Source organism: Cygnus atratus, chromosome 9 (assembly GCF_013377495.2).
Source record: "Cygnus atratus isolate AKBS03 ecotype Queensland, Australia chromosome 9, CAtr_DNAZoo_HiC_assembly, whole genome shotgun sequence".
Classification (NCBI taxonomy): Eukaryota; Metazoa; Chordata; class Aves; order Anseriformes; family Anatidae; genus Cygnus; species Cygnus atratus.
The window spans coordinates 16466324-16486251 of NC_066370.1; the positions used below are offsets into that span (position 1 = coordinate 16466324).

Genomic DNA, 19928 nt, shown 5'->3' on the forward strand with positions numbered 1-19928 from the left:
TAAGTTTTGTTTTAAAAAGGAAAGTAAGGTAATGAAGAGAGAGTGGCTGCTTGGCATAAGAAAAATAATGCCTTTGTTTAACTTTATTAAATCCCTTTGTGTTGCATCCTGTCCAAGATTACGACTGTATAAATCTGGAGTAACTCCACTAATTTCAGCTCAGTTATGTTGAGCAGCGTTTGGCAGGAACATTATTGCTCTGTGTAAATTCATTATATTTAGTACTGATTTTAAGAAATAATTAAGATACTCTGATCTGTTATATTTTTTCAAGCATATTTGTTTTCTCCCTTTGCAGGGAAGAAAATGTGTGCAAGGATCGCAAACCATGTGCTCAAAGTTCTCTCTGATCTTCTTGGCCATGAGAATCATGAGGTACTCGTACAACAAACTTTGGGTTAAGAAAAATGTAGAAAGGAAAATTAAAGATAAAAAAGGCAAGAAAGGAAGAAATGGAAAAAATAAATAAATCGGCTTTGTTTCCCTTGTTAGACTTTCAAGTAATTAAGTTGCTTGACATTTTCCTAAAATTCGTAATTCTGTGAATTTGATTTCGTTGGACACTGATCTTTCTCGATGTGATTATGTCTTCCTTTAACACATGTTGATAGTCAGAAGTGAAAGTCTCGTAGGTGCCTAGTTATCATGTAATCCACATACACTCTTGACTGCTGTTTCTGATACTGTTTAAATGTTATCTCACACCAAGTCCTCTCAGTCTTTACTACTTCATGAGCTGCCGTGCAAGACATTATGTAAAACATCGGGTACAAAGAAGCAAATCTGCTACTAATTTAAAGAACATTATAAGCGGTACACCTGTGACATTCAAGCCCGAATATCTTTTTGTCTGCCACTTCGTGTAACCTGCCTCTTAACTGTCTTGTGGTTCAAGCTTCTTTTCTGTCTCCAGACAGACATGTATTGGAAAGCATTAAAGATGGTAGTTTATGTCCACCTAATGTTTTCAACATGTCACTGATAAAATTTGTCTTTTATATAAAAGCATTGCTTCAACTCTCTCTGCAGAGGAGCGCTTCTTTTAACCATTTGCTAGAACTGAAGGGAGGAGAAAATGCAGACAAATATTTTTATGAAATTGAAATCATAGAGAGGGAGAGTTTACCAGGATACTCCAGATCGATTCCTTGTTGATTATGCAAGGCATTTTGGGACATCTAGTAAAAACAAAATATAAACTCTGGGGTCCATGTTTGTATCTAATGATTGGATCATCAAGAGGCTTTTTTTGTTTATCACTTAAGCTGAAAATAGTGAATGTTTCAATGAACTATTAGCACCAGGTTTCATGAATTCGTCAGAGGGCACAGATCAGTTCTGTACTGACGCTGTTTTAATTAAGATGAATTTTGTCATATCTTTATTGAACTGTTTCGTTAGTTTTTTTATGAATGAGAAAATTAATACAATACATAGTAGTACAAAGTAACGTTCCAGTTCCTGGACTGAAATATTTAGAAAACACTGATACAGTTGAAGTCTGTGCCTTAGAATGACCTTGAAATTTCTTTTATAGGATGGATTCTTAGGACTTGGTTTGTACCAGTGCAACTGATAAAAGTTTTGGTATTGCAATCAAAGGTACAAGGCAGCTCTCTTGGGTGCCAAGAGAACTTTGTGAGAAGCTGTAGAGTCCTTGTGTAAATACTAATCCCTTATCTTTCCTTGTTTCCTCTGCTCACAGCCTAGCTCACTGTTCATTTTTCCAAAATACAGTCAGAGGTCTTAGTGCTCCAACAGTAACTGGCCAACACAAAGGGTCACATAAGTGCTGGTAAAGGTAGTTTGACATATCTGGTGCTTTTCACTAACCATATTACCAAGAGGTTTTTTTGCCTCTGCTTAGGGACAGTAATAGGCAGCTGAGTGGGAGGATCTTTTAGGTTGCTACAGCTTTTATCATCCTGCTTAAGGCTGCAGCGCTCAAAACCTGTGTTCATGCTGACATTGTCTTGTCCCAGTTGTTTGTCCTTTCCTATTTTTTGTACTGCCACTAGTGCTCGTCAGAAACTAACCTCATTTTTCTGTTTCTCTCTCTCTTTTTTTTTGGCCATGGGCTAGGTCAGTTTGCAAGAACACATTTTCAAAAAAAAAGGGATGGGGAATATCAACACACAGCAGTACTGGTTTAGCTCAACCATGTCACAGTGTACTTGCGTCCTCCCAGAAAATCACTGCTTACCAAGTGGGAATTCTTGCAAGTGCAGGCGAGCCTGATTAAACTCTCTGAACATAGTTGGTTCTGTTCCTTCACTCTTAAATTTTGGTTATATTCTACTTGGCTGAATGTCAGAGTTTTTCTTAGTGGTCTGACTACTGGCAAGTATTTCTTCCTCTTAGATACAACCATACGTGAATGGAGCACTGTATAGCATTCTTGCCATCCCTTCTGTCCGAGAAGAAGCCAGAGCAATGGTAAGAAGTACTGCTTTGCTTAGCACAAAGATCACTTCATCTGCTGAAGATGACGTGTGTGGGTATCTGTTGAGTGGTGTGCAGCAGGATTGTCATAGGCATAGCATTTTGAGAAGGGAATCCACAGGAGGCCCTCCACCTTTTTATACAAACAGGTATAAATGTATGTCTTGAACATTTTTGTCATATTTGCTAGCCTTTTCCTAAAGGTGAAGCCCCAGCAGCATAAAGGATACTATTTAATTTATAAATGAAAGATGTTATTTTAGAACAGTTGTCCATGTAGCATTTCATAGATTGGAAGTGGCTCAGAAGATGCTTTCATCTGACCTGCTATTTACGTCCTTCCCTGAGTTAACTAATTCTGCACAAGTGAGCTAAGGGGATAAGTGTTCTTCTTGCTGCTTTTTTTTTTTTTTTCCTGTCTGGTCTAGACATGGTTAGCTGGGGAGGGCAGGAGGGTTTTCACAGAACTAGGAACTAATCTCAGGTGAAAGCTAGTCTAATGGTAACAGAAGTGTTTTGACTTGGGTTTGATGAAGCTATTCCAGGGCCAGCAGTGTATCTTTGTATCTTAAGGACTAACCTAGAAAGTTTTACGGACATAATTGTTGTCAGATGTTTTACCTAACAGAACACAAAGGATTGAATGTCATCTTAAATGATTAAAGGCACAACATCAAGCCTATAAGGGACCGCAAAGAAAGAAACTGAATTTAGAGAAGGTCAAAGATGGTCCTGCCTTTTGCTTTCCTTCTCTGAATCTTTCACAGTTGTCTCTGTGAAGGCAAATTTGCCATTTTCTCTTGACTCCTGTGTTGACAACTGAGTTGAGAAGGTGGAAGCAGCAGATCGATTAAAATTTGCTGCTCATCATGGATAGTTCCATATCTAAATCTAGAAGCAATGTACACATCCCATTTCTTTTGCCTGTGGGAAGTGTATGGACAAAAAGGAATGTTTATTGCTGGACACAGTGGTTTGTTTCACACTGCCTATATTCTTCCCAAGAAAACGGTGATATTTTAGCTGACAGTGCTCTGTCAGTGTGGTCACATGAAACACTAATCTAGCAATGTTTTCCACTCCATCCAGGGAATGGAAGAAATTCTGCGCTGCTTTATCAAGGAAGGAAATGCAGAGATGATCCGGCAGATCGAATTTATTATCAAGCAGCTCAATTCAGGTCAGAGGAACAAATGCAGCTATCTGAGCTGTACATCTTCCACAGAAGTCAGAAGAAGGCTCATGTTTTTATTTGGCATTGAAACTCTCATAGAAATACAATAATGTGATGCTCTGAGAGAGGGTGAATAGTGAATGTCAGGATTTGATATGTTTTAAAATTGATTTTTGTGTTACATTTATAAAGAAAGAAAAGGCTGTGTAGGTCTCACTCCTAAAGTTTTGGGACTGTAAACAGAATGACTTTGACTGTTTTCTTTCATGCCGGTGCCTTCACAGTAACGAGAGACCAGTGTCAACTGCAAAAATAAGCAGGTGATACAATTTGTAAAGCAGGATTTGGTGACTATGTAAGTCTCTGCTCATCTCTCACTCTGTAGAGGAGCATAGCTCAGTTATCTACGATTGTTATTAATGTTACACTGCTGACTTTGGGGGGTTTATTGTGTGTGTGGTTTTTTTTTTTAATTTGTATTGATGTTCTGTATTCCACTATATTGCACAAAAGCTAAAAAAATAATCTTTTTACTTGTAGACAGTATAATAATGAAGTGCTTGTAGAGAGAAGTAGAATCTTTTATTAAAAGTTAATTGAAAAATAAACAAATTTGCAAGCACACATTCTCATTCAAGTCTCCTCAGTAAATACACTGAGGCATCATAGTGGAATTTATTAGAAAAGAACCATTCCTGAGCGTTTCTGTTTCTGCCTTTTTTCCTGGATATGAATTGGCTTTAGTGATTTCTAGCATGCTTTATAGGAGCAAATAATTCCAATAGTTGTCTTGAGAAGAGTGGTGCATCTATAAGAGAAGCAAGCTAAATCTGACTGTTCTTAAAGAGGGGCAATAACTAAAGATTCTTTTAAGTTAGACGTCTATTCTTACAGGGTTTCATTTTGCTTCTTTCTAGAAGAGCCATTAAATGACAGTACCGTGTCTGATGATGAAGAGGAAGAAGAGGATGAGGAAGTAAGTATAAAGGCCCTCTGGAACCTTTTAGAAAAATCCTTAGTCCTCTAGACAAAAAGTATTTATGTCAATAAACCAGAGCTTGTTTATTGCATTAAGGTATTCTTTTTTTTTTTCTTTGGTTGTTTTTGTTGTTTACTTAAAATTTATCTAATTACCATGGTAATATTAACAAGAAAATTGGGTCCGTTTACGTTACCTTTAGTCTATTTGAAGTCCTACACTTTTATTTTGACAAGTCACCTCCTCTGTGATAAATAAAGGTTTATACCAGGAAATAAGTAAAGAGATGAGCATTTACTGTAGCAGTAGAAATCTTGCTTTCAAACAGACTTATTTCAACAATCAAAAATAAAGGAAGCAAATGATCTAGTATATCACCAGAATAGTTTTTAAAATATTGTTACTTTTTCTAAAGGTATCATCCGTTTAATGTGTGACTTCTTTTTGCTGTTTAGAAACTTTGAAATATATTTAATAAATTGTTTACGATGAAGGAAAACAGTAATTCCAAATTTGAAAATAACTGCCATGAGAAGAAACAAAAAAAAAAAAGATAGCAAGTATCAGAAACAGCACAATAGTGTAAACTGGTTAGCTGTATATTTCCAACTCTGTTAACAAACATTTTTTATACTGATGGTTTTAATTCAGCATTTTTGAAGAAGTTGTTTGCCTAGGGTAGTAGGATTCCAGGTGTAGACCGCACATAGTGTAATTAGTTTATTTGCCATGATCCCGTGGCAGGGAAGTCAGACTAGATGGTCTGAAATGGTCCCTTTAAACCCCAGTGATCCTGTGATTCTGTGATTTAAATCAACCATCAAAGTAAGGTGTAAACAATGTGAAATAAATTTTCAACACAGTCTTCACTGGTGATGTTACGAAGAATAAGATGTGTAAAATTCAGTAAGCCTGTTGTGTCTGTGTTTGCTAGCTTGTTGCATGTTAATGCTCAGGAAGAGTGATGACCCTGCTGAACCCAAAACTTGCCCTGCTGCTGCAGGTTGACTGAGTGTATTTTCAAGTGAACTTTGAACCTTTTACATTGTGAAAACAGAAAAATATGCAAATATCCCACTTGTAAAAGGTGTGGTGCACTTGTAGCCACCATGAAGCGTAGCACTTTGCAGGATCCAGCCTTTGCTTGGCAGTGTCCAGAAACATTTTGTGTTTTGCATTCTTTAGCTATTTTGTGTTGTGGCACAATAGGCTGGGAGAAGCCTAGACCAGATTATCCTTTGTGCCTTTCCCTCATTTTACAGCTATCTGGAAATTCTAACTTTACAGCTGTATGGAAGCTTTCGTTTACAGTCAGCTCTTTTCTTCTGAAGGGGCTCAGCAAACTTTTTTTTTTTTCTAGTAGGATTGGTTTATTATAATTGTATCATCTCCTGCAGTTCTGAAATGTGTTTTCAGTAATCTTTTCTTTCCACAACTCTAGACCAAAACCAATGCTTTATGTGCAAGGTGGTCTTTCCAGGGATTAATTAATAAATCTTCCTTTTGTTTAATGTACTGCTTAACACCTTTTAACTGGTGTCCCAAGGCTTTGAGTGTCTAAGATGTATTGTGAGTATCCAAAGTCGTGATATCTTCCCTTGAACTCCAGTATACTTATTTGAAGGTTACTGTGATCTGTTGTGAAAGCACAGAGTTTAGGAGATCATTCGTGAAAGGTGTGGTTTTAAATTATATGATGGTGTTGCATACTTTTATTGTGTTTTTTATTTTTATTTTTTCCTGCTGCTCTTGGGAATGAAAAGATGATTTCTCCTATTCAGTCATGTCCTCTAGATGAGTCGCTGCTGCTCACAATCCCAGCCAAGGCTCTAGGTCAAATCAATTGTATATGAAATGTGTAACAGGCTTCTGTAAGTCCTTATTTTACTCAAATATAACAATAACCTCTTGAAACAGAGAAGTGCCTGGTTTCAGTTTTACATTAGCTTTGTGATTATATTAAAAGGAAAAGGAAAAACTCTTAATTCAGGCAATTTTACAACTACTTCTAGTATAACATTGATGTGGCAAGTCCTACATCCTAACTGCTTCTGGGAGCTGTAATTCTGTTCTGTTCCATGTAGGGCTGGTCTGTCGGTCTTCCAGAAAGCAAAATATACAAACTGTGGCAACAAAAGGCTCTACAAAACTCATAATGTTGTTACTTTCTTAACTAAGCAAAGATCTGTTGACTCACTGCATCAGTGCTTGAGGCCCTTTTGTATTTTGGAAATGCTGTGAATTGTTGTTCTTGAGTTCTGTGATAACATTGAGTTCTGTGATAACATCTGGTGCTGTGATCTGGCAGCACAAAGTTTTGAAAGACTTTGTTGGAAGCCTTGCCTTGATGTAATGCTTAAAAGCTACTACAGACAAAATATATTTCAGTAGATGTCCATTTATCGACAATTTAGTGACATGCATTCAGACTGCCTGCTGATATCATAATTTGTTGCTGGTTTACTCGGCACCAACACTTATACCATCACAACTTAACAAAATGAGTCTTTCATGCAGACTCTTAATTTGCAGTTTTTACCCCAGCTTTTCTTGTTTCCAAAAGCATGTGAAGAGTCCCCATGCTGTTACTATTACCTTTCATGTTTTTTTTTTTTCCTTTTGCCTGTGATTAATTTAGAGTTGTTGAATTGTCTTCTGGCTTTGAACAGACCTTGTGGTGATGACTACTTTCTCCTAAACACTGCCGCCAAGATGTGGTTGAGCTTGTTGGAGGATGAGTCTGAGATTTCTAAGAGAACGTCCCACGCTTGGAAATTTAAGATTCTGTAGTATGTGACATCAGAGCATATATGAAAAATTTCTGTGTAGTGTTACTCAGAAAAAAAATGGCTTTAAGGTTTGTCTGCCGAGCTTTAAATTGATTTATGTCGAGCTCGGGATGCACTGGTTTCCAGAGTATATGCCTGCTTTGTTATATGAGCTGTCTGGCATGTGTTGAGAGCCGCAGTTACAATGCATAATTTCTGGTGCTTAATATTTTTTTGACTGTTCTGTTAAATACTAACGTATTTTATATTTAATATTTAATCTTTATATTTGCTTTTTTATTTGACTTGGACCTTCTTAAAAAGCTGTCTGTAAAAGTAAATATGTGATATCATAGCTCTAGCTCAGAAGTTTACTTACAAGTTTGAGGTACGTTAGATAACTGTACAGTGACCATTTATCAAACACCCCGTGATGTCACCGTCACTCAGCACCTGGCAATAAAATTAGTAAACTCCAGTGTGAAAATATACTTCAGATGAAGGGTACATCAAAGGAAAAAGCTTAATCACGAGGCTTTGAGCCATTGCATTAAAGGACTTTGCTACCAACATCTGCTACAGTGGTGAATGGGGCACCAGTTGTGGTGTTGCAGTGATGGAAAGATGATGGTACATATGTCAAAGGTTTCCTTCTGTGCAGGGAGGAGCTAGAGGAGGGAAATGTTCAGGGTCAGTTACCTGTTATGATAAATAATGTCAGAGAGCAAGGTTGGCAGGGGGAGGTACTTTCCAGGAACCAGAAACTGCCGTTCTCTGTGCGGCAGAATCCCTTAACCAGCATATTGGGTGAGGTGGAACCTGGGGAAACTGAGGAGATCTGTGAAGAAAAGCTAAATACATCATGCATGCGTGGTAGCTGGATGAAAATCCCCACTAGACTATTTATAAAGCTCAACTTTGCTTTTTTTTTTTTTTTTTTTTTTTAAAAAAAGTCCAAGTACAGTATATTGTGGAGTTTGGAGTGTTTTTTGTTGTTGTTTTGCTTGATACAGATGATTGTTGGCTAGTTTACAAGTGTTTGTGTTTTTTCCATTATCTGGGTTACTTTTCACACCTACCCAGCTTCCCAGCTGGTTGTAACATACCCTTGGAGAGAAAGGCAGATGGAACATCTCCCTGAGGTCCTGTACAGCCTTGTCTTTTATGGCTGAGTGTCAGGAGAATGCATCTTTAGGAGGATGAAGGGGATTAACAATCTGTTATCTCAAAAGTACACACAAAAACTATTTTTTTTATTATTAAATCCATATACAGAAAAAATAAAGAAAAAATTGCTCTAAACCTCGGAACGCTGTTGTTCATACACAGACATCTAATGTCTATAAAGTTTACCTAGGATATCAGTGATCATTGTTTTTAATGGCATTTTTATCAGGCTTTCTACATTACTTTTATATATACCTTACTCTAACGAGTCATTTACTTTTTCTTAGTCACTTACATTACTGTTGCAATCTGTTTTCTTTACTACATGTGGGGTGGTTCTTATCTAGGTTATCATGGGCAGCTTGAAAGAGAATGCTTTCCAAGGGCAAAATACAAGCAAAAATACTGTCATGTATGACTACTTTTGGTTTGTTGGAGGAGTCCCTCAAACTTTAATACTTCTTGGCTTGTATGAAAGCCGAATCACCACAGTTCTACTAGAAATAGACATGAGAGAGTGAATTCTGGATACTTCTCACTTGAGAAGTTGATTACTTTTTGCGTGTGTGAAATAAACTCAACAGAGGATTGTCAATATATTGGTATCCTAAAGTACTGATTCCAAGAATTTTGTAGCAGCCCCGAATTGTGAATTTTAAAGATTCTGTGCAAAGCTGAGTAGCTGCTGCTGCTGCTTCACATTGCTCCAGAAATATCTGCTTTCAGATGGCTGCCTGTGATCTCACCTTTAAGGAACCGCTGCCCTCAGAGGAGCTTTGTATGCCCAGCCATAAGGAATTTTTGTCTCGACTGATTAAAAATTATGCTTCCCTTTTCTTGAAAATGAGTAATAAAATGCTTTTGCTCCCCTCTTGGGGAATAAGCAGCAATAAATTACTTGAGTGTTTTTGTCAAGGTGTAGGAAAAAGTGCTGAATACATATACGTGGGCATTTTGATCTAATAGAATGCTAGCATTGTGTTCAGGAAAGACTTTGAATTGTTTTAATGTGTGGTTACTTTATTTTTTCTACTAGTTGTAATCATCTAATCTTAATTTATGCTTTTATTACTGTCACATGATACTGATTCATAACAAGATCCATACAAGTTCTCTGTCATTCTATTTGCTTTAAAGATAACTTTCTTGTATGTTTTTGTTTTAGAATTGACTTAAAAAAAAAAAAAAAGATAGCCTTTTCTCAGCCTCCAGTGTGGCTGAGAAACTCTATCAGGTTGCTTTTTTTCAGGCTGTATTGCATGACCAGGTTGTCTGTATGACTAGATCTGCAAAAACTAAAACTCCAAACTTCACACCAGCTGCTTGTTAAAGATGGAGCTTTGCATCTCCTCAGACTAGAATGTGGTGTTCCACAAAAACACTAATTTCTGAGATTTTCCTGAGCCTTTATTAAGTTTAGCAAGGAATAATTATTTGAGCTTGGAAATTTGAAGAACAACTTTTGAAATTCATGCTGTGCTTTCTGGAGAGGGATTCATAGAGAAAGAAGCATTTCCTTCTCTCAGGATTCTGTAGTTTCTGTTTGTATCAAAAGCTTAGGTGAGTTTTTTCTCTGTGTCTGCTTTTTTTTGATAGAAATTGCCTGCACATTACAATTTACACGTGTAAGTCATTTACCTGGAAAGCAGATATCATCTAAGTGACTACTGAGGCGAGAACTAAATTTGAAATGCAAACATCCTTGGAACATGGGCTCAGATAACGTGTGTTGCTGTTGCAGGAAGACCATGACATCATGGAGGCTGATCTGGACAAAGACGAGATTTTACAACCTCAGCTGGGAGAACTTACAGGAGAGAAGCTGCTGACAACTGAGTACTTGGGAGTGAGTACCAGTTAGTACGATCCTGAAATAAATGAATTTACTGGGTTAAGTGTTTAATTTCAGTGGTTTCATCACCTTCTAAAATCTTTTCTTCTTCAATTAGTTGTTTGAAAGGCCAGGTTCTACTTGCATAGCAGTCCAAATCTTTCACTATTTGTTTTCTTAGCTGTAGTTCAGAAATAGAATAAGTTTGAAAAAGGTAGTTGCCCCTTCACGGGAGGTAATCAGGCTATGAGTTGGTAATAAGCTAAGGACAGCCTTAGGGTTTTAGTGCTAGATCACTGATTCTGTGGCACACAAAACGAAGTGCTGAGCAACTTAACGCTGAAACACTCTGCTGGTCTGAAATTATTTTGATGGGGAGAAAAAAAGTTGAAAAATTAACTGTTCCTTCAATCTTTATGCTAGATCAAGTACTGCATGTCTTACCTCGAGCATCAAAAAGCCATTAAGTCTAAAAAAAAAAAAAAAGTGAAATCACGATTGCCACTTAGTATGCTGCAATTAATGTGAGTTAAATATGGTTTTATGCCTTCTGGATGTCAAAGTCCACGGGTCCAGCTACAGTGATGATGAACGAGTGATGAGATGAGATGTGATGGGACAACCTGTAATGATTCCATGGAATTTTATGTACTGATACTGGAACACAACTTAGTTGCTGATGCAGTGTTTCTACAGAATTTTTTTCAGTGGCTCCAGTTACTGATCTTTCCACTGCCTTCTCTTTATTTGTTTCTTTTTTTGTTTCAATTTCTTTATTACCTGTGTATCAGATAATGACTCATACTCCAAAAACCAAGAAGAAGCTGTTTCCCAGTGTCCATCAGAGTATAGAGGAGCCTCTCCAGAGACCTGTGACACCAGGTTATCACAGAACTGCATACCCAATGTAAGTCTAAACAAACGAGGCAAAGCAGGATTTTTTTTTAACTTAAAAAGTGAACTAACAAATAACCCTACTGCCAGATAAATAAAATCTCCATACTTGAAAGTGCATTGGCATTGTCATTCTTTAAAGATCACTTGAAAGAAGAAATAAGAGTGCTGTAGGCGGAGAAAGGTCTGCTGGCTGAGGCCACATACTCTGAATAATTGAACAAGTGTTTACTGATCAATTTGATTCAAAGTTGCGTTATATCCTGTGTGTTCATAATTCTTTCTTCTTCTCACAGTATATTCTATTTGTAAGTTGCATGGAGTATGTAAAATGACTGGGATCTTCATGTTATGTCTAGAGCAATATACTTTTTTTGCTTATGCTACCCACCCATAAAAGAACACACTAAAAAGAAAATGGAAAAGACGAATCTTAATATGTCTGATTTCCTGTTCTTTTTTTTTTTTTTTTTTTTTTTTTTTAATTCCAATGGGAGAGTCTGTGACACCTTGCTCTTGGTTTGGTTGGTTCATTGTGCGGTCAGTGTTACCAGGTTCGAGGTCCCACTTCCACTGCATGGTATTTTTTTTCAGTGGTAGACTAGAGGAGCTGGACTGACTCTCTGGCTGTTAAGGTAGCCTTACGTAATATTAAGAAAACTTAGAAAATATTTTTCAGGAGTAGATTTTAGTTACCATGGGAGTGTTTAAGCGTTACATTCCTACTTTTTAAGTGGAGAGGAAAACAAGCATGTGACAATGAAGTGACTTGCCAAGGAGAAGTCAGAAAAACAGCGGCAAACCTGGGGAAATAGCTTTTCTTTCCTGGTGCAATGTAGTGCGCTGCAGTTTATGTACCAGAAAAATGTCTAGAAGTGATCAAATGCCTCTTTTTGTCACCGTCTACCCAGGTAATGTTTGCTTAACAAAATCCCGGGATTAGCTGAGTGACACTGGTACTTTGTTGTGTCAAAACTTAAATCTCCTTATGGACAGCTTTGCAGCCTATTGCCGCCTCTGCAACACAACTTCAGGTGTGATTAAAAATAAATCATCTGGATTAAAAAAAAAAACAAAACACACCTTTCTCTACATAGTGGTTCTAGTAGCTTTGGGTCTGAGAAAAGTGGTGGGTGAAGCCTTCTTTACAGATTGCCTTACTGTGTAAACTAGAGAGGAGAAATGTCTTCAGCAAAAGTCTAGCATGGTGAGAACATGTGGAAATTATTTCCCTCCAGTTTTGCCAAGTGGTGGAAATTATATGAGTGTTTGGTGCTTCCATGTAGGAAGCATGAGATACCACTGTGAATTAGAAGTTGACATTTTATATATAATTTATTTGTGCAAGAAAACTGCAGTAAATAGTAACATGCTTGAGCTAGCTTTTGCAACAGAAAAGAATAAGCTTTGGTGGCTTTGTCTTTCTAATTTTAATAATTCATTTAGTAAAATGAGGAAATACTTTATTAGGAAACCTTGCAAGAGGAGGGCAATAAAAGTAACCAAATCTTGGCTGCCTAATATGAAATACATCCAGTTCAGATATTGCTTTCAAATTTTTAAATTATTTAAGTGTCTCATGTTTGCATCAAATGAAATGGTATAAAAACGTCAGACTTCTTGCTCTCCTGTACAGCTTGTTTACCTAGGAACAACCCAGGACAGTTCTGAAGTTTTTGATTCAGCCAAAGTTAAACTGCATAAAAACACATGTAAATGCCTGCATTCAGAATCGAATGTAACTTGTTTGAAGTTCTTCTGCAAGACCTGATGTAACACATTCCACTTTTCAAACAAGGTGAAAAAGGAAGCAGTTGATGGAGATACTATAATATGTCTCTCTGAGTTAGTTCATACCTCAGAAAGGTGAGGGGGGGCTTCTAATGCTGAATAGGAGTATTCACACAGAAAATTAATGCAGAATAGCTACTGCACATGAAGCAGATATTCCATGCTCATTTTTCTACGACTTTCCAGTACAGACAAATCTCTGGTTACTTCAGATGAATTGTCATGGGATCCCTGTATGGACAAGCTCTTGCTGTATGGGAAAGCCAGGAAACATTGGAAAGCTGCTTTTTTCCTTTCCCTCCTCTTTAAAGACTCACTGCTGAGATCACTCAAGAGGGACTGAGCTACTCAATATTCTGCTAGCTGTTTCCTTAGAAACTGACTTAGCTGTGAAATCATTAACTGCCTCCTTGGAATGCATCCTTTCTCACTAGAAATATAGCCTAATTACCTTAACCTGATATTGGGCAGGGAAACTTGCTGCGTCTGCCAACTTCTTTTCACACACGTTTCACACCCGTCTTGCTTCTGCTGCATTTTGTTGCTTATTACTGAGCAGTCTTGTCCCTGTTCTGTCCTTCAGCTGCTTAAGTTTCTCATTGATCCACCTCGCTTGGGAAATCAACAGTTCTACTTCTTATCTACTTTAAGCCAGTGTTGCATGTTCCTCTCTGTAAAGTGAAATCCTCGTAATACTCGGGAGCAAAACTTAAATCCTTGAAAAAGCTGAGAATTGGAGACCTTTCGGGCCTACTACTATATTCTTTTCTTTAAGTGTCCTACTGGTATTTTGGGTCTTCAGACTGCAAGGAGTTACGGTTTCCTTTCCTTGGCTCTTTATTGCTGTAGGAAAAAATGTTAATTCTGAATATGTGTAACATCAGCTGGTTTGAGGGAACTACAGCAGTGCAGTTAAATTATGACATTGGCACTAGTTTACAATATGAAAAAATATATGTTTTAATTTCTTCGATGTTATTACAGGCAATTAGAAGAAATCAGAATTTGCTTTCTTGTAACTTTTTAGACTGTGAGCATTCATCACCATACATTCTCCTTTCTCTTCCAGGCCAGAAAACGATACCGTCTCTTGTCACGATAGGCACGAGAAACTGCAGTCTCTGCCGAGTGGTTGTCCTCCTGTCTGTGGTGGGAGCAGGTCCAGCATTTCTGACCTCTGCATTTCCTCTTCGTGTAAGGATATTCCGTAAATGGTGTTATTACTCATTGCTTGATTATTATTATTATTATTTTTTAAATGTAGCCTTGGAACTGGGTCTCTGTTTGTAGACCCTGGGGCAGTCTGCATGACCTTGGGCATGCATTTGGCTCCGGCTGGCTAAATGGCTGCAGAAGGTGATGTGTGGTCAGCAGATACTAACGGTCTCACTAGCCTTGCTCCATCTCCCTTCCTGTGGTGGGGTCAAGGATCATTCCCAGGGCTTCCGACATGCAAAATATATTTTCTTTCACTCCATGATATCCTCTGCCTAGGGAGAGAGCTGCAGCCCAGATACAGTACACTTCCCAACAGGCCAAGCTACTTAACTTGATCAAATATACCCTTGTTTAGATCTAAATGAATTACTGTCTGCTGGCACCTGCAGGCTCGATTGGCTGGTCCTCTGTATTAAAGTTGAAGGCAGCTGCAGCTATCTGCTTAGTTTTGCAGCTGCATTCAGACCATAAAGGGTTGTGGAGGATGGGAAGCCCTGTGTGTGTAGCTGCATTGTGGGTGATGCTGCTAAAGATTCTGTCCTTGCAACTTAAACTGAAATTAATGCAGACTCAGCTGGACTTGAGAATTCAGAAGCATGTGTTGGAGTTTAAAAGGTTATAGGCTTCTGAAATACTTTTCCTGATCTTCCAATATCCACAGGATCATGGAACTTCTGATGTGAGTTTCAACCTGCTTGCAGGGATTCATTAACATTTCCAACTAGGGTTTTAAGGCAAAATGTTCTGCAATCTTAGATAAAGGATCTTGAAGCATATCCGGTACAGAATTACTAATAAGTTCAGACAAAAACCTGCCTTTACTTTGCTGAAAAATATGCTTTGAAGCAGCAAAGGAATAGAAGACTTTTTTTCTTTCTCTTCTTGTTTTTTAAATTTCCTAGAGGAAATGAAAAGGATTCTGAGAAAAGTAACCAAGATCTTGCAGGCAGGAATCTGCTTGCATAATGCCTGGAGCTGATAAATATAACATGCTGAATAAAAGGCGTATGAGAGAAGCAGATGAAGCTCCTGTTTGAGATGGGCACTTGGGTCCTTGCTGTTGTGCATGAACAGAGAGCTGCTGTCCTCAAACCTTGCTTTACACAGCAGCATGCCAAGTATAGCTAATTGTGTTCCACACGGAGATTAATTAGCTGGTCAGAGGCAGCAGCTCAGAACAGAGGCTGTGAGCTAATGAAAGCATGCTGACTTTACAGTTTTTCTGTATAGAATAATAATTTTAAAGAAGGGATTGTACGTATTCATGCTTTGTAAATGAAATTAAGCAAAGCAAGTACCAAATGTGCTGCTATTTCCTGTTTTAAAATGTACTGTAGATAAAACCTGCCTTTGGATGCAATTTCTAAGGTATTACGCAGGCACCAGGAGCCCAGCATGCCTTCTGAACCACATTTTGATAATATCTTAAGTTCACTCACCTCTGTCACCTTTCCTGTGCTACGGATGCTGTCTGATGGTTTGCTTGTAGAGATTTGTGGGGAGGCTTAAAGTGGGAATCTGAGCAAGCAACAAAGGAATTGTTCATTTTTGATGGAGAATCATGATTTAATGCCTTCGTGCTGAAGAAAATGCTGCCAACTTTAATGTTTTCATATTTTCAAAACTTTGATTGTACCCACTGTCTAAAAATTTTGCTAGCTGTTTTCAGTCAAAACTGCCTACAGATGGATATTAGAGAACTAGATTATACTGTCCCTTCTCATAGAAAAAAATGGAAGTCTGAATATACAGCATATTGCAAGTTTATATTTGTTATGCATGTAAGAAGACTAATTATTTTTGTGCGTGACAGAGAATTCTTAGCACGAACCAAGGCTATAAAACAACACTGAGTTACTCGAAGAAGGATTGCCAGAGGTTTGTTTTCAGTTTTTGCAAGTAGCCAGTGAAATACATGCTTGACTATCTTACCTTTTGAGATTTAGAAATGAAGAGGAGAAGAGACTGCACTGCTGGATCCCATGGCTGTTCATTTCAGTGACAGGACCTTCGTTCATTGTAATTGTACCTGGACTGGATCTTCGGACGTTCCCTGTTTTCCAAAAGGCAGTGTTTTTTGTAAATCTTAGATAGAATTCAAAACACTGGATTCAAAACAATTCAAAACAAGCCCGAGACCATAATTAGGAAAAAATTCTTACTCTACAAAGCTTCTGTGCCCTTTTTCTTCTAGTGCCTTCTAAGATAAGACAGGAATCACTGCGTAAGAAAGATGTAAAAATAATTTTACTGCTTCTAGGGGCTCCCATCGTGCCCAGGCAAATGTCATTGCTGTGAAATGGAATATGTAGTGTATTGAATTCTGAGCTTGGTCTGACAGTCATCGTGCAGCACCAGAAACCTGCTCACTTCAGAATGTATTTTCCCACATCACATGAATACTTTAGATTTCAGAGTTTCATGCAATCAAGTTATGAAATGAATAATAATAGATTGGGGGGGGGGGGAGAATAAAAGCTTCATGTGAACAGTCAGCATCATCAATGACATGTCTCAAGCAAAGCTTGTCTTCAAGAAACCTTTATCCTCTTCTGTTTTCTAAAAATGAAAGTAGTTCTTAATGTTTTCTGCACCTGGATCTACTCACCTGTTCTTGAGTCACGTTCTTATTTTTTTCTGATTCTGTCTAGGACCATCCTCACTTTTTATCAATTTGGTAAAGAGATTATTATGACCTTTTTTTTGTCTCCTATGAATAGAAGGCTTGTGTACTAAAGATGAACCTTGGTCACCTTATTTACATATCCACTGAATATCAGAGAGAACATTAACTGGGCAGCCAGGTGGTTGTCTGAAAGCGGCCTGATCGGTATCCCATTCAGCATGTGAGAGCAAATAAAAACAGGAGGGCAACCTGTCCCAGGCACGGGAGGAATGTGGGGGAATGGAGCTGGGGATTTTCCCTCGGCTCTTACTGGTCTTGCACATCTCAGTAGCCTCGTGTCTCTCAGCAAGCTGCCTGTCCTTCTCTTTGGTGTCAGCGCAAGGCAAAAAGTGAGGTTTATTGAGCAAATGGAATAGACCTCAGTTCTGACAGAGGTGTTTAAAACAGTTTTTTGTCTGCAGTGTCTGCCTGTCGCTACAGATGTGGACAGACGACTGCAAGAGGTTGCATTCCTGTGGCTTTAATGAGGTATCAGTTATTAGCTGATATATTTTAACTGACGAATGCAGAGTATAGCTGCTTTGAAAATGATCCAAGCGTGATTTACTTCGCAATTGCAAAGGGCTAGAAGTACGCACACATGCAGTTACCTTGGCTCAGCTGATGAGCTGTAAAGAGCTCAGCCACAGTAACTCAGTAGCCTGCTTTTGTCTCAACCTTTCTTTCATACAACAGGAGCCGTGACTTGATTGTTTTTCTAACGAATTGTAAAGAGCCAACTTCTCACTGAATTGTGTTTCCTTTTTAAACAGCAATTGAGACGAAGTCCTCCAAAGTATTCTCATCAGGCCACAGAATGGACCGAAGCATCCCGGGTGGTGACAATATCTTGTCTTCTCGATCTACTGACTTCACCCAGGACAAAGTAAATGGGCAATCTCATAGGTATGATTTATTCAGATGAGTATCTAAGAGTGCAAGAGGAGTCTGAGGGGACTTACCAGATAATTCCGTGCTGCTGTAAAGACAATCTGTGAAGTCATTTGATGTATGATGTAGTCTGGTCTGAGACAGCTGTGGTGGTGCTTGCCAAACAAAATACCCTTAGTAGTGCCAGCGGCAGCTGTTCAATTTCTAAGCATCTGGTCCAGAATAGGAGAAACCTCAAGCAAGATGTTATTAATGAACGTCACATGTATGCACAACCCGGTCTCCTGCAAGTAAAACTTCCTGATTGCTTCCGTAGATGACTGTACTGGTACCCCATGAAAAATCATTTGAACAGTAAAGAAAGAGGTACAGCAATGGGAACAGGGCAGGAATTAACATGCAAAAGAGAAATTAAGCATTTAAGTGGATTTGTGTGTACATGCTGAGTTGCTAACACAGCTGACCAGAGTCCCTGATGATTGATTTGCTAGGTGGGTATAACAAAGAACTAAAATATTACAAGTTCTCCAAAAAATGGGTTTCAACTTTATCTTGAAAAAAAAATCTGTCAAAAGAAGAAGAAAGATCTTGCTCTCCTCCTGTTCATGCATTGAGTCCTCTGTGAAGCTCCTCATATGGAGGACTGTGATGTTATATACTGGGTGAGAACTAGTAATTCATTAGGAATTGGACCAAGATTTACCAAAGCTTTTCAGGACCCACATGTGTCCTTCAGACATTAACAGCTTTTTCCTAAAGGTAGTTTGATTGGGCCAAGTTTTAAACAGTGAGTGTAGAAAAATTTTAAAAGCAAATACATTCCAAGAGTAAAACACAGAATGGGTGGAGATGTGTTAAAGGAAAGGTTTTACAGACTCTCTATGGGTCTGATTTTTTTTTTCAGAAATGTTTAGTTACTTGTGTCAGTTAAAGCTCTAGCACTTCTGAAAACTAGATTCTCTACTTAGAGCTTTGTTTCTTTCTGGTGTACAGATGCCTTTGTATATATTTTTTTCCAATTGTGCTCTTTCCATGGTGACATCTGAGAAATTATATACTGTTAACAAATTAGCACTGGCAAGTAGTTGAAGTGCGTAGTAGTCATAACCCTGTTCCGGCATTACTGGTTTTATTTCCGTGTTGCTTGTCCTAACATAACAGTAGCTAAGCACATACTGCAAATACAAACAGATAATTGCAAATACAATTTTATGGCCGAATTGCTTGCTTTTCGCTCTGGCTGATGTAGAGAGGTTACTTTTCAGGCTTTTGTTTGCAAGAGATCATAAATAGGCAGTATCTTGTCCCCTACCTTAGTGCAGAGCTTTGCTTCTCTACAGTCATAATCTGTTGTTTAAAAGGTGTGTCCCTAGTAATCTTTAATTTTTCTGAATACAAGTTTATCTAAACGTCAGTAATAGATGGATCCCTAGCTGAAATTAAGGATGCAGTATTGGAGAAGGAGATCATATCTGTGCATTGTATGCTTCCTTACCATGCAAACAGTAATCTGTATTTACAAAGCGGCGTCGAGTTACGGATATGGGAATGTAGCCATTCATAGTCGAAGTAGAACACAGGGTTTTCTGTGTCAGGGGTCTTTTGTTCATATGCTCGTGTTGCAATAGCTAGACCCTGCCTTTTCATTCTTTCTTTTTTTCCTTCCTGGAAGTGTATTTTAATGTGCTTGCAAAACAGAGTGAATAAATCATTGCTTTGGTCATATGTCTACCACAAGAGCTGCCTGCCTTCCTACTAGGCAAATACCAAGACATTCCTAGAAAAGGTATGTATGAGAAAAGGAAGGCTGATTTATGGCGATGCAGCATTTTGATCATGTAAGAATATAGATCTGTTATGCCTTGTAATTAATCAAGCATAAATTTGTACGTAATGGACTTGAGTTTACAATTGAGGCTTGCTTAAAGAATTCCCTATGTTTTATTGTGACTATGACCAGTATCGTCATAGTAAAGAGATTAAACTCTGTAGGGGCCTTCTTTGGTTTCTAATAGTCTCACCTTTCTTATAATCGGGTAAAACTGGTCAAAAGTACAAGTGTGTTTGTCTTGGAAAAAACAGTCCATAACTTGTATTTGAATGTCGAG

The 19928-nt window shown here is 38.1% G+C and overlaps 1 protein-coding gene across 2 annotated transcripts in view; it reads left to right on the plus strand.

Annotated features, from left to right (window-relative positions):
- ARMC9 (armadillo repeat containing 9) overlaps positions 1-19928 on the plus strand; it is a 65181-nt gene that overhangs the window by 36159 nt on the left and 9094 nt on the right. For both annotated transcript variants that reach the window (XM_035544841.2, XM_035544842.2), the window contains 8 exons: positions 299-375; positions 2362-2436; positions 3532-3622; positions 4534-4592; positions 10272-10376; positions 11153-11268; positions 14116-14240; positions 17703-17835. In XM_035544841.2, the coding sequence (XP_035400734.1) occupies positions 299-375; positions 2362-2436; positions 3532-3622; positions 4534-4592; positions 10272-10376; positions 11153-11268; positions 14116-14240; positions 17703-17835 (781 nt within the window). The remainder of the gene's footprint in view (positions 1-298; positions 376-2361; positions 2437-3531; positions 3623-4533; positions 4593-10271; positions 10377-11152; positions 11269-14115; positions 14241-17702; positions 17836-19928) is intronic.